Source organism: Pagrus pagrus, assembly GCF_965226575.1.
Source record: "Pagrus pagrus genome assembly, chromosome: 21".
NCBI classification, from domain to species: Eukaryota; Metazoa; Chordata; class Actinopteri; order Spariformes; family Sparidae; genus Pagrus; species Pagrus pagrus.
The window spans coordinates 5,434,879-5,450,529 of NC_140208.1; the positions used below are offsets into that span (position 1 = coordinate 5,434,879).

Here is a 15,651-nt window from a genome sequence, read left to right on the forward strand (position 1 = left end):
ACGTATCCACACTGACATGCACGTGCCCACCTGGATGCGCTCATTCAACTCACACACAAAGACACACAAACAAAACCCCCACCTGCCGCCATGTTAATTGGTTCTCAGTGTGTGTCGCACCGTTCAGCTCCGGCCTTCAACGTGAGAAAGGAAAGACTTCTGCAGAGGACGCAGGTGCAGCGGCGCGAAGCGAGGCATTATGGGATCACTTGGCTGGATGAGCGCGGGGCCAGAGAGGCACGCCACCTCTCTGCCCCGGACTCTCCATTCACAGACATACTGTCTGAGTCAGAGGTGCCAAACGTCCAGCCTGTGGGGATCACAGGGCGGCATTGAGAAGAGCCGGACTGCTTAGCGCCGCCAGACAGACAGAGAGGAGGGGGTGAAAATAAAGAGCGAGACGGCGAGAGGATGTGAGAGAAAAGGTACAGAGGGGCTGATGTTCAGAGGGAGACGAACACTGTGAAATACATTAACAGCTGGGGGAAGGAAGAGGGGAGATAGAGAGGGAAGTGGTTGCATCTCCCTCGTACAAGATCCAACATTAACATCACACACTGCAGGGACTCGGCTTCCTCTTTGATCCTGGTTCTGTTATCACCAGAAAAACCCAGCCTTGACCCAGCTGGCATGGTTCCTACTGCTCTCATATATTCATGCCCCGGGATACAACAGAGACATACACAGACAGAGGCGTGTACATACACAGGCTTTATGTGGAAGGAAGATGATTATATACAGGGCTTTTATTCTCTCTTGTGTAACCAGAGAAAGGATCAAGCCACAAAGCGGGAACCAGTATCAATATTAACATCTGTAAGAAGAGATTTGCACCGTTATAGTCTGCTACAATCCCTCGATTAGCAAACCGGCAGACACAAACACATCTCCCATCGAGAGAACAATTATCTGTTGCTTCAATTCTCAAAGGATCCCAGAAAATGTGATTTGCAGTATTTTCAGTGAGCAGCAGCTCTGGGATTTGATCGGGTTATGTTTGTAAGTGGATGAGGCTTGTTCTTTTTGGCTCGGAGCGTGAATACCCGGCAGAAACTTGGGAACAGTCCGGCTATACGAATGTCACGTTAAATCGAGGACGCATCGAGTGTTTGCAATATGAAATTTCTTGTTTAAAGTTAAATATACAGTATGATAATATTACACAATGTCGCAGTCATACTGTTAGGCAAACAAAGAAGGATAAAAAAAATATGTTATCATGTTTATATTTTTCAGTGAACAGACAAAATGAAGAACATAGAGTGTTATTGAAGTCACCCAAAATCCAAAATATGTACATTTACATGAACCTGTAGCGCTATTTATCCATTTAGAGTGTTTTGGTGTGAGTTGTCAACTTTCTAGGAACTATTTTCTTTACGTATCACTGTGCAGACAGAAGTGTACGTCTACTCATAGGCTAAATAAACTAAGCTACCTCACATCACAGCTCAGTGGAGGAGGACTCACTTAATGTTTACATCCCATGCTGTCTCAAGCACGAGCCTCTCGTCTGTGCTTGCCTTTGCGGAGTCATGCGGTTGGCAAGTGCAGTCCGGTAGAAAAAAAAAAGATCATACGTGCAACCGATGTAAGGGTGAACTGTCCCTTTATGTAGGTAATTTTAAGAAATAGACAAAAGCCACTATAGGGGTCACCAATGCCATGTCTTTGTGATACAAAGCTCCTTATTCTCTGTTAAAATGAGGAAAAAAGAAAACACATGAAGATGCAGGAACCACAAACAAAAGCTATGACTCAAATCCTGTTGCACTCAAGTCAATTAAAGCCCTTTTAAAATTAAATCTTTATATTTCTAGCTTCATCTATCTGTCAGTAATACCATTTTGTCTTCAAACATGAGTCTCTTATTTAAATGTTACAGTGGGTCCATTTATACGTGGCAGTATCATTATGGATATTCAGATATTTAGTACAGACTGTGTGATCTGTGGCACTGTGTGGGAAAATAATAAATGTCTCACAGGCGGCATCAGTAATGGATTTTAACTCTTGTTTTTCAGTTGAATAGTTACCTCCTTGGCTTCGTTTATGACTCATTGCTAAACGATTCTCATGAACGTCATCAGTCATAAGATAAGAATTCAAGAAGAAGATCTCGGCTGCCTGATTTATACGAGCAGACAGTGTCCAAGCCAAACGAACAAACAAAAAGTCTCGGTTAGGTTTAGGTAAAGATCATAGGTTGGGCTCGTAACGTAAGTGACGTCACTCACCTTACATACGGGACAACAGTTAAGTCATTTACGTACGTTAACTTACTTACATTACATAAATTGAATGACCACGTTGATCACAAACCCTGGTCTACAGAGAGAAAGTCCTTCCGGTCATCCCCTGACTCTGACTTATCTCTCTCTTTATACTGCTGCACTACAGGGGCGCTCTGAGAAGTGACGCAGGGGTATCTGTAGCATCAAACCCAGAAAACCAGGACCAGTGACTAGTCCGCTGTATTTGGCACTGTACACAAGCTTATTTTTCATAACATTTCATAACATCATTGCCAGCTTGCTGCTCTATAAGACTTTACTTTGGCTAAATGCTGAAGTCATGCTAACATGCTGAGGCTTCGAAGCTGAATCTTTACCATGTTAACCATTTTGATTTAGCAAATTTAGTTAGCACGCTAACGAGCACGGAGCAAGTTCTGTTTGTCTAAAAACACATTCTTTTATCTGAGTGAAATGTCATGTAACCGCTAAATGCTGCTAACTGTAGCTGCCATTAGCTAGTTAGCTCAGTTAGCCGTGCAGCTAGTGGTCTGGATAGGGAGCTCAGAGCAGTGGGGAAGCGTTGGTGTTCATACTGCCTGCAAAGGAGCTTTGGACCGAGACAGCAACATTTTCAGCTAAAATCCGACATATTGCACCTTTAAGTGTATTATACTGAAAATTAGGCAGATATACTTTGTAAGATATGAAGTTTTGGAATAAGCCGAAGTATTTAAAGTAAAGATTTCGACCTCTTGGCACTAGATGAGAAGTTAAGGTTTAAGTTAACACACGCAGGATTGAGCAGGTGAACCCAGGTGCAGACACTCAATGGCGAGGAGACGGGGATATGATAAAAAAATATTTATGTAATGGCTAAATCATAGAGAAACTGATGTTTTTTCTTTTATTTGCAGGAAAAACGTCACTGACAATACATCTATACAGACCTACAGCTGACGTGTGCACCCACCTCCACTAACGTCATAAAAAAGTAATAAACATTAACCTGCAGGGAAGAGGAGCAGAGGTACCATTTCACACAACAAATTCAATATATTTAATGGGCGGCTTTATTGTGGCGGTCGTGACAACAAGACGAGATGCGTCAGAGTCAGTGACTTTCTTTTCTCCGCCGAACCGTCACCTGAGGCAACCATATTCCCTATTATTCATTATAATACATTGATTTTTGTTGCTTCTCAAGAAAGCGTTAAAAATAAGCAGATTTAATTGCGCTTTTTATTTAACCTCGTGTTGCTGCAGCCTTGACATTAATGTGACAGCGTTCGATTCAGACTCGAGTCGTGTTGGAAGAAAATGTCATCAGGTCCGACCTCGTCAGGCTGCTGTTGTGACATTTACTCAAACATGACACCCTACATGTAAAAAAGCCACCGTGTGAAGATAATGAACACAAAAGCTTATGTGAGAGGCACCCACTGAGTTCAAGGTCCACTGATGACGACAGCAGTGCTTGGCCCGTTCAGTACGGTATACTGTGACATAGAGGAGGAGAGTGGTGCTTTATCCCAGGAGAGAAAGGGAAGGAGACAGAGGAAGAGAGTGGTAGTCTCATTGGAACAACGTATGCCATGTGGGCCACCGGTAATGTATGACTTCTCTGTGGTAATGGCCATAATGAAGCAGGGAGCTGGTTGGGAGCGAAGCGTACGCTTGTGCTTCTACGGCACAGTGCGGCCCCGAGAGCCTCGGCAAATGAGCCCAGAGATCCGGGAGATAGAGTGGATAGTGTGTGATTGGGAAGGAGGGAGGAGGGAGGAGGGTCGGATGAAGCTGGATATTTTGGGTAGAGGAGCAGAGAGCGAGAAAGGGATAGGAGAAGAGAAGCTTAGTATGAGCTGTGTGAGTGTGTGTGTGTGATAAATGCCTCATTTCTGTGCTGCCAATGAGAGGAGCACAGACAAAATGGATGTTCCTGTGCCCTTGTCCTCCAGTCTGAGGCCACGTTCGGTCGTCTATCAGCGGCCACCACAGAGCATGCGAGCCGGTCGATAGCAGATATATTTCTACGGACATTAGTCTGGGTATATATTGCGGTGTTATCTTGCTCCATGTAGGGATATATAGCCTGCGAATAGGTGCTCAATATGCTATCGAATTATGATATCCACTTGGCAATTTTATCAGATTTTCGTTCTATGGATAATTATGTCCTCGAGCCTGAATGTAGGCGGGCGGTGTATGCTTGTTTCAAGAGGATTTTTTATGGAAATGTGGTCACTTATATACAACGAGATGAAAACACATTCTGTTATTACACAAGTTTGCATCTAAAAAGAAACATGAAGCCGCTGTGGCGATGCTCTGCTAACACGGAGCGCAGATAATGATGATGAAGTGTTTAGTAATCACAACTCTTTTACAACCTCAGACTGAATGAAGGCTTTTTAAGTCAACATCCCACCTGAGTGCCAACTCCTCGAAATGAGAAAATAGGTTGTTTATTGGTGTCTTCCAAAAGGACTCATGACTCAACAGTTACAAACGTGTTAAAAAAAAAGAAAAATCATGGTGCAACAACTGAATATTCTTTGGGCCATTGTGGAGGCAGTGGATTGAGGTGTAAGCACAAAACTCCCTTATTCTCACCTTGTAAAATTGTTTTGGTGAACAAAAAATAACAGCCTATTTCACACGTTCAGCAGACACGTAGCAACGTGTTCGTTAAACTAGATGAATCCAAGGCCAATACTTTCTGCTCCATTTTGGTCCCCACCAACTCCGAAGAAGACTATCCACCTCTTTTAGCTCTGTTTTTGGTCTCCACCGACTCCTGAGGGAAACATCTGGCTCTTTAGCTTCTAAATTCTCCACTTTGTTTACCAGCTAGTTGCTAACCGTGTCTGTCTGTTGTCTGGTGCTGAGCAGGTAGTCTACAATGAGTTTTAGGGCTTTTTAGCTGAAAACAGCTGCTTGCTTACATTGCAAAGCAGCTAGATTTTTGCGAGATCGCATGATTGCGTGATTCATCCTGCCAGCCTCAAGATACATGCATGTGGCTGAACCAGCGTCCTTTGAGGAACTTCTGGCAGCTACGAGCATTGTTTAGGAGTGATGACCAGCGAGAGAAGTCGCTGTTCGTCTGAAAACAACAATGGCAGCTCCACCAAAGGTTAGCGTAGCTGCTATAGCATCTGTTATATCATCTGTTATATCAAAACTGCACGGTTTACATGTCACTGAATGCAGAGCAAAGAACAACAATGAAGTCTTTTCACGCTTGAAAAGATTTTTTCGCTCTTCTCTCGACTGACTTTGGTAAAAGTTTTATTTCAAACGGCATGACGATGATGACAGAAATTTGTTGAATTACCTGCTTAGTATTTGTTGAAAGTGCCCGCCCTATTTCCAAACAGACTCCAAGGTCGACTTCTCAGTTGATTTTGTGTAACAAACACATCTTGCGTGTCAGGTTAGCTTCCTGCTGCGCCATGAGAGCGGTGAGAGTGAACCAAAACAATGAGGTTGTGGGCTGGATAGACTGATTCTAGCTTAAAGTGATATATTTTCTATTAAAGGACAGTCCCAGCTCATGATGTATTTCCATACTTCTGTTTGTCTTCTCAGTAGCACCTCTTCCTGTTGTTTTTATGGCACAAAAAACAAACTGAGTACAGATATGATATTAGAGCATCAGAGAAAGCTGCACCAGAGCCGACAGCATTATGTCAGTGCAGTACACACCACAGGGCCTTAATATCCTCCCAGTGTAAACACCAGCGTTCGGGCAGCTGGCAGGTGATCGGCACGGTCCGTCTGTGTCGACCGTTTGATCAAACAGGCGTTTTTGGGTTTTTTTGTCCACACGTGCATTTTTCTCTCTGTGCGTCTCTCCCTCTGTGTGTTTTCTTTGGCAGCATGTGCACAGACGTGTGTTTGTGTGCGCGCCTGGGCATGTGGGAGTGCTTTTGGATCATCCTGTTAGACCAGCGAGGAAAAAGAGCCGTAGATTGGCTGAGGCTTTATCCCCCTCTCTCTTAAAAACACAAGGAAAATAGCAGCGTGGAGGAAGGGAGCAGATGAAAATAGCTCAGTAGGCAATCGCTGACTCACAAGGCAATGCTGGGTGTCAGGAAGGCATCCATTCCAGTATGCATCAAATCAACTAGCTGTTGTGTAACTCCCTCAGTACCCGTAAATCAAACTGCTCTCAGTGCGCCTTGACTCTTGTGCACACGTCGCCTCTGTGGCTGCACGAAAAAAAAAAAGGGGGGAGGTGACATCACAGGTGCCATTTATCACTTTTGACAGCATTGCCCGGAGTCTTCGGGGCAGGGGGGAGGGAGGCCACGGCCGGCTGGCTGTGATGTAGCGTGGTCAGCTAACTACCCGGCTCATTCATCATGCCACTCAAGGAGCGTAGGCTGTCAGAGCTCATGTTTTTTTAAGTACTGTGAAATGGAACAAGAGCCCGAACCAGACTCATATGTAAATCAGAGTGTGATTAACATATCAGCTGGTTACTCATGCACCTGTGGGCCAACTCGCCAGAAATGATATGTGGTTATTGTAAGAGAGAGAATGAACTTCTTAAGGCCGAGGGGAGAATTAATACGTTTGAATGCACACAAGAGTCTTTGTTGTGATCGGGACAGTGGTGGAAGGTAACTAAGTACATTTACTCAAGTTAAATTTTGATTGTATTTCTGTTTTATGCTTCTTGAAACAGGACTTAGAATGAAGATTTTGCACGATGAATGATGCAACAAGCTTTAAAAATACAACACATAGTTAAAGATCAGAAAAATGGTTTGACGTCTTACATACAGTGCTGATTAAAAGTATTCACCTCCTTATTTTTTTTCCTCTTTTATTGCTTTTATAAAAGGAATCATGGTCAATATGCAAAAAATATACATTGGTACAATATTTAAATGGTTTATTGAAAATAAAAGTAATTGCCACCTAATTGATTAATCGTCCGAGGCATTTTTTAACCAACAACGTTAAACATTTGCTGATTACAGCTACTTAAATATAAGGATTAACTGGTTTACTTTTTGAGTTATCACAGTAAATGAAGAGTCTTTGGGTTTTGGACTGTTGGTTGGAAAAAAGAAGCAATTTGAAGACGTCAGTTTGGGCTCAGGGAAATTGTGATGTGAAATTGAATTTTTCACTTTTTTATATTTCATAAACTAAATGATTAATTGATAATTAAGTAATCATTAGTTGTAGCCCTGGTATTTAGACTCAACCTCTTCACTGTGCACTATTTATGCAAGTTGAAGTTTCAAAGCGGTTGGTGCTGTCGCTGGAGTGCCTGAAGGATGAGCTAATGAGGCTGCAGGATTTGTTCATTTTCATTTTTCAGCTTTTCAAAACACACACACAAAAAGGGAAAATGTCCATTTATACCTAAGATTGGTAAGGTAGCTATTCAGCTATCTACACCTGTTACTACGTATTATAAAGAGGGACACATAGGGTGGCGGTTGTGGTGGATGAATGGGTCAAAGACACACAGGACTTTCAACGAGGAGTTTGAAGTTGAAGTCCTGTGTGAAACATTGACTTTTTTAAGACTTAGATTACTTATTTCAGTTGTTTGTTGCAGTTCGGTCAGGTTTGGGCACCAAAACTACTTGGTTAGATTCAGATAGGAGAGGTTTGGTTGCCAATAGCATTGCTGGCTATGGATACCTGGGTGCTAATAACATTTCCCAAAATAACTACATGACAATGTTTAAGTGCTCGCTAGCAGTGCTAAACTTACAGAGAACAATCTGCAGCTTGTCTCTGCTTTACGGATATATCGTTTCAGCTAACTGTTTAGCAGCCCGTCCCACGACTTTCACTTTTAAACCATTGTTTTGGATGTTTTGGATGTTTTTAGTCGGGAAAAAGTTTTAAAAAATCACAGTTCACTTCCTGCATCGCGCTATGAGAGTTTTCAAGACCCATAACGGCAATAAATAGCTGTGGTCAGATGGAAGCGATGGAAACCTGAAAATAAGCTCAAAGAAACGCTGATTCATCTCAGCCCTCAAGAGACACAAAGTATGAGTGTACACTGAGAGCTAAGAGCCATGAAAACACATCTGTATGGAGGGGTGCAGGGGTTTAAAAATATTTGGGAACCGCAGAGAAGGACTGCAGTTTTCATTTATCTGCAGTGATACACCAACTTTGTAGACATTAGCTACGGCTAGCTAGCAACATAAGCACCAACTGTGTGCATACCATTGAAAACTACCATTTTCAAGATATATATATATATATGTATATATATATACATATATATATATATATCTATATGAAAATCAAAAATTACCATGCACATTAGTGAATCTATGATGTTGAATCATCTGTCAAGACAAAGTATGATGTGAAATTTAATAGCGTCATAAAAGCGTTATCCGAGTTTCTTCAGTCCGTAAGTGTTAAGTTATTGTAACTAATAGTAAACACAATAATTACTTCACAGATAATATAGTGGAGTAAAAGTATATTTTTTGCCCCTCAAGTGGAGTAGTTAAGTAATGTGAAAGAACCTTGAATTTGTACTTAACTGCAGTACTTGAGTAAATGTACATTCCACCACCAGCTGCTCGACTGTGTGTACAGGCATGTGTTAGAGAGATTGCCAGAGAGCACTCAGCCTCTTGTCTGATCTCACATCGCGCCAAGGACTCCACTTCTTTCTATTATTTTATTCTAAAGCACATTCATGACGAGTACATTAAAGAGTTGAGTCATACAGCCGGCGGTTGGGCTGAAACACTTTCACATTGTTTCTGTACTTCACTTTATTCCATTTGTGTCCATCATGTCTAGTAAAGTCTGCTTCGCCTTCAGTCGGAACAAAACTCTAAAAATCATGAAACCGGATTTCTCCTGAATATGATCAGAACCTGGACACCAGCTCGATGTGGTAACTAGATAATTACACCTGCATCCGAAGTGATAATAAGACAGTAAAGCGCTGAGTCATCTATAAGCTTCAGTGTCCCTCAGTCTTCCTCCTGTAACTCTCTGTACCCACTTTGCTTTTGAATATTTTACATCGTGTGTGCCAGAAATCTGTCTGCTCTCAGTTGAATGTCTTTGTTCCTTTTTTTGTTTGTTGCGAGTCGCTGCCTGCTTGATGTTTTTAGCACTGCTGAACCACTGCTAGACATTTTTTTTTTGGGTGGGTACATTTAATTGAATGGAAACAATCTGCTGTTTTAATAATTAATAAGCAAACAACTGTCTGTGTCTGTCCTCAGGCTGAGGCTCTGAGTGATGCAGTCTCTGTTCGGCGGAGGGGAGCTGGGGCTGCTGGGAGGAGGCGGCGACGCCGGGGGCCTGAAGGAGGATGGCTGTGGCAGCGTGGCGTGGCACTCCTCCACCCTGCCCCCCGATGACGTCTACTCGGCCTCCCACTTTGCCCTCATCACCGCCTATCAGGACATCAAGACGAGGCTGGCGTGCCTGGAGCGAGAGAACACCAGCATCAAGAGGAAGCTCAAGATCTATGAGATCAAGGTGAAGGCTTCTCACTTCAAAGTCAAATAATAGGAGACTTTTTTGCAAACTAATTGTTGTGGTTGTTTTCGACCTTGCTGGTATCAGACAGAAGGTCTCCGGAGCAGACGGGGATAAGGCTGGTTTGCTTTTTGATTTATTGGAAGTGTTTCAAAAAAGGGGGAGAGAGCTCTCCACTCACCCTTAGCATTTTCCATTTTTATTGAGGCACCGAGATAGTACACAAAGATAAAAGGAGGGAAAGCTTTGGTGGGCTTTGATCGTGGACCGGCGGGGGAGTAAACATGACTCCAAAAGAGGGAAATCATCCTAATAAATCTGGGCAGAAGGCTACAGAGGGTTTTTAACTCATGTTTACGTAAAATAATATTGAGTGCCTGGAAGCGACGTGAGGGGCTGTAAAAGGGTTTTAACACATAACCTGAAACTGACCCGGTATTAACATGTATTCTGTATCTGTATATCGAGGAGAGGCTCTCTTTGCTTTCCCTGCATTGTTATTTGGATTCTCAGAATGCAAATTAATGTTGGCAGAGCTGGCAGACTGTCAACAAATGTGACATGTCCCAGGTAAGGTGAGGCGAAGCTGCTGTGTCGGCTCTACCTGTGTTTCCTTTAACAAACTTTTTGTTGGGTTGCTTGAGAAAGCAGGAAGAGGCAGAGGCGAGGAGACGGTGCCAGGGCTGCGACTATTTTCATTATCGATTAATCTTATTTCCTTGGTTAGACAATTAAGTTTGTCTGTGAAATTGGGAACTGGGAAATTAAAAACATACCTCTAATAATTCCCCACAGCCCAAGGATATGTATTTAGAGTAGCTTGTTTTAGGACAGGATGCCCATTTTATACCCAATCACGATACGACCACCTGTCACCAATTAACTTGTTTAACTCTGCCGGTCTTTTGTTGCTCGTGTCCCAACTTGTGTGAGACGTGTTGCTCACATCAACTTCAGAAAAGGGCATAAATTAACAAAAATCAATGCAGTTGATCAGGTGGAAAATTAAATATACTGGCTTTGTGCTGTTTTCTGTTGAGTACGTGTCAAAAAGGATGAGCAACTTATCACATTCTGTTCCATTCGGTCGTAAACAACAGACAAAACAACAACTAATCCTCACATTTGAGAGAGTTTGAACTTGTGAATGTTTGTTTTTTGTCTAAAAAAATGACTAAAGCGATGAATCAGTTATAACAGTGCTGGCATGTTAATCAATGAGTCGACCAGTCGTTGCAGCTCTGGTCAGTATGCTGCAAACTAAGTGAGAGTTTGATCGTCAAAGTTTCTGAGTCCCTTCACACTTTACAGCACTGGAAGAGGCCGTGATGGTGGATGACGATGATGTTTCTTTAGGTGACCTTGGTCGTCATAAAAATATGTTCAAACTTAACTCTTACCTGTGTGATTTCTGTTTTTTGCGAGTGGAGCTCACTTCAGTAGCTTTTACACACACCAAACTTTCCAGTTTCATCCCTATCTATATTCTAAAATATTTCACAGAGGGGTTTTGTTCAAATATAATTCATAGCCAGATTTACAGAACATTTTATTCCTAAAAACATGGTGAAAATTGTTTGTTCACGGCTGTATTTATGGCAGTATTTTCTGATTTATGGAGTGATATAAAGAGATTCCCTCTGTGAAAACATTTGACTATAATATGTCAACACAATGAGGAAAGAATTGTTTCACCTGGCTTTATTTCTGTCCTGGATGTATGCAAATGTATGCAAATGAGCGCATATTTAATTAGATAATGAATACTTTGCATATATTCAAAAGAATCTGAAGACTTGTGAGACCAAAAAATGAATTATCTTACTGTGAGTAATCAGCTGGGGAATTTTCACGGTGATGTCTACAGCATTAGTTTATATTTTTACCCTTTAAAGCCGAGCTGAGCTGAGCTGAGCTGAACCGGCCAATAATTGATTGGTGAGGTTATCCTTCAGGAACTGATCCTATAGAGTCAGTTTAATGCTGAACTTAAAGTGATTAACCATCTCAACTGGTTTTGATAATGTGAAGATAATCCCCAACTAAGGTTTGACCAATCACGGACTGTGGACCACACATTTTCTAAATAAACTTCAAAATTCAGCTTCGTAGCTTTCCTGTATTGATAATGATTCAGTTTTAAACCCAGTTCAATTACTCGCGTCTACATACATCAGGAGTATTGGTGAAATCGATCGGAAGTCAGCAGGGAGGTAGTTATTGTATCGTGTCAAGAGACAGGACACAGGGTTCATAAGGGCTCATCCAGTGAGGTCATGAGATCTCAGATATTGGAAACTATGTCCACCCTGAATCCAAACAGAACAAGCCGTACATAATGTTACTCTGTGTCTAAAACAACAGAGAATCAGCTTAAATTCATGCATGAAGTCAGTGACACCGTGAACATTTCTGCACAGCCGGGCCTGTTTGCTTGGTGGTGGAAATCAGATGACTTCTCGGTTGGATTGGGGAGCGGATGAAGCAGAAATCCACCTCGTAGCAGTAGCTGGGCCAGCGGGCAGATTTACAGGGGGGGAATGAGCATAAAGGAATAGCGTGGGAGGGCAGAAAGTGAGGGAAAGTGGAAAAATAAGCGGGAAGAGGGAGTTAAATGGGCAGAAGGATGCGGCGCGAGACACAAAAGGGAAGAGAAATGAGCCAGAAAGAGGAGATAATGATGTAAGGAGCATGGGGGAGATAAATTGCTGAAATTAAGAACAAAGACGGATTAAAGAGAAAAAAAAAAGTCCACTCTTGGATATTCTTCTTATTATCATCAGTCCGTCGTGTTCTACTTACTCTAGGAATCATACTGTGCAGTGATGAGGCTGTAATGTATCCGCTTCCCCTCAGCTTGTGTTGCTGGTTTTCACTTCAGGTGTACAAGCATGTGAACGATGCTGCAGAGAGACGTATCACGAGCCGAGAGCTGAGAGGAGAGAGGACGAAACGCTCCAAATGACAAAAAGTTATCAAAGAGGCTGCTACTTTGAAACGCTGAGAAAGACAAATCCAAAGCTGGTGCAGCATTATGCTCCACTACTCAGGATACTGTTGGTAGAGAAACTGAATCTTTTGTGATGTCGAAGAGTTTTGTTTTTTTGGGTTTTTTTTTTTGCAAACTGAAGCTCCAGACAGCTTTGATTCTGGGTCAGGATTAGAGGCTCGCATCAAAAAACGGATGCTTATGTTTTTAATAGAGCCGGTTACATAACTTCAGGTAGAAACACCCCTTCATCATGCACTCGCTTAAATACACTTTATTGGTTAAGTGGGTACATAATAATTCATCTAAAATGCATGTTTAGTACCATCACCACCAATTTTAATCAGAAGAGAAAGATCTTCATTAACCGATTTATTTTCATGCCTGAATAAACTACCTGACCTTAAACCTTTTTTGAGGGGAGGGATGATGAAGGGAGATGAAGTGCAGGTGTGGAGGGACAGCAGCTCGGGGAAGCACTCAGCTAACAGGGCTAGGCTAATTAAAATAAAACAAGACAGGTGTGGAGGGAAAATCAGGCTGGTGAAGACACAACAAAACCTAGAAAACACACAAACAGACAATGAAACTAAAATGACACCAACTCTGATGGGTATGCTGTCATTTACATCTTTATATTTGATGTAACCGCTACAGTTTGTTTGTGAAATGTACCACCTAAAAGTCATTATGGACAAATTTGAATCATTTATTTTAATTGTAAAAATGTACCAGTCAAATTAGAACAAACCAAAAGAGGAGTCACTCTGTTGGCAGAGGAGAACTTTACAACCACATCTTGAGTTCCTTCACCTGCAAACATCCGTGCAGATTTGATTTTCTAATCTAAAAAACAACACGCTGCAAGTGTTGTTTTTCTTTCAACACACTTCAGGATGCCCAGAAGTAGGTGAGGCGAGGGCGAAGAGAAAAATAAAGTTCTTTGAGGACCACTGAGCTTGCTTTTGATTTCGATAATTGATATTGAAAGGTCATTTTGATCGGTTTTTACAAGACTTTGAGGTGAAACCAATGAAATACTTTGAATACTTTGAATACTTTGAATACTTAATATTTTACAACAGGTGTTTTCTATTTTTAGTGTAGGCCGTTGATGTGTCCCCTCCGTCTGGGCCCCCTAATGTAAAGAAAACCCCTTGACTTGTGCTTTGCTCCTGCTCAGCCCTTCACACTTACTGCTTAGTTTTTTTTTTTGCTGGCAGCAGCAAATCACGAGCGGATCAGGTTCATCAGTGGGCGTGGATTTTGATTGGTATTTTGCACGAAAGTAAGAAAAACTGCTTGCTGTGAATCATAAATGTCAGTTGAGTGTTGTGAATGATGAATGACAGACAGCCCAGCTGATTATCACAGCAACACCGTCAATCAACATAATCAAATCAAACGGCAATTTATTACTCAAATGCACTTCATCACTTCCATTATTAATTCGTAAACATTTCACTTCCATTTTTTTATTTGGCTTGAGGCAAATTTTCCTCAATAATAAATAACGTGTTCATGTTGTGAGTGATGAATGCTTCATGTCAGACGGGGAAAGAGGTAAAACATCGCTCTGCTTTCATCATTTCATGTCAACTTTTTTTTAATCAAATCCGCCTTAATTAAATCAAATCACTTAATAATTTATCAAACAGTTTTCACTTGTTGAATGTGGCAAAGTGCTGAAAAGCGCTTTATGTGGTCCGTAGACCAGAAAGGCGAAAGTCCATTATTTACCATTTCAGATCCACTTTTACCCCTCAATGTTTTAGTTCACATACATCATCATCACTTCCATTTTTATCTATTTATATCGAATGAGGCAACTGGAAATGAGTCTTTTTGCACATTCCTGTACATATTTCACGACTCGCTTGTTGGTTTGTTGGTTTGTTGGGTGGTTTGTTTGTTTGTTTGTTTGTCAGTTGGCTGGTTTGTCAGCAGGATTACACAAACTCTCAGCCCAGAATAGGTCTCATTATCTGTGTGGATTTGGATGAAGAGGCAAATCCAGACATTTTTCAACACTTCCTTCAACATTGATAGATAGGGCGTTTATTTGGTTGTTGTCTTTTTTCATTGATTTCTCAGGGAACAATGTCTGGATCTTGCCTAAAAAAGATGACTGGTATCACCTCAATATGGTATAAGTGAGTACAATTTGATGTGGATCCTAATAAAATCCAGATCGAGTGTATTCAGATATGTTTTATTTGATATTGGACCAGCTTTGATAGAATTAAAGAGGACGGCTGGTTTTTGGTGGAGGTCTGCAGTCTACTTTCTCATCTATTAATGCTCCTTGACTTAAAGAGCTGCTTTTATCTTTTTAGATTTGTTTTTCTATATTCGGTTTATTGTCATGCACCGACACACCAAAGCAACATCCTCGTTGTGAAAACAAGATTTTGATTCAGAGGTAAAAATTGCCAAATCGATGGAAAAGACAGTTTCCTCTCCTGACGTACGTGAGCGCAGAAATCCTGCATCCTTTTTAGCGAGCAGCTGTTGCTGAAGGCCGCAGGCTGCCACGTCGATGTTGTCTTGCTCGCAGTTTGTTCAGGACCCGTTCCCTCGGAGACAGGTGTTGATTTTAGGAGAGTGGGTGCAGATGCTGGCAGCTGTCGCACCTGTGCATCCGTAAATACATCATGTGTCTTTTTATATGGACATCACAATATTTACTCTGGAAGGACTTTTTCGCCTGACTGGCAATTTCCGGATTATTTTCTATAATTTCAGGCCTTTTCTTCTTTTGTCAACTTCTAAGTTTCGCTGCAGGCTTTCTCTAAATACAAGGCGCCTGAGTGCAGCCGCTGTAATGATGCAGATGGGAGTGCTCCCTGCTGCTTTGAACATGGGGTGAGAGCGAGCCTGTTCTCCAGTTTCCCCGACGTTCTGCAGTGTGAGAAATCCCGGGGTCCCTCGGGG

The 15,651-nt window shown here is 41.8% G+C and overlaps 1 protein-coding gene across 3 annotated transcripts in view; it reads left to right on the top strand.

Annotated features, from left to right (window-relative positions):
* The window catches only part of tbkbp1 (TBK1 binding protein 1), a 78,958-nt gene that overhangs the window by 33,497 nt on the left and 29,810 nt on the right, over positions 1–15,651 (top strand). For 2 of the 3 annotated variants that reach the window (XM_084342822.1, XM_084342823.1), the window contains exon 4: positions 9,470–9,728. In XM_084342822.1, the coding sequence (XP_084198948.1) occupies positions 9,486–9,728 (243 nt within the window). In that variant the 5' untranslated portion in view covers positions 9,470–9,485. Of the gene's footprint in view, positions 1–9,469; positions 9,735–15,651 lie in introns of all 3 variants that reach the window. The other variant, XM_084342821.1, reaches the window with a different exon arrangement.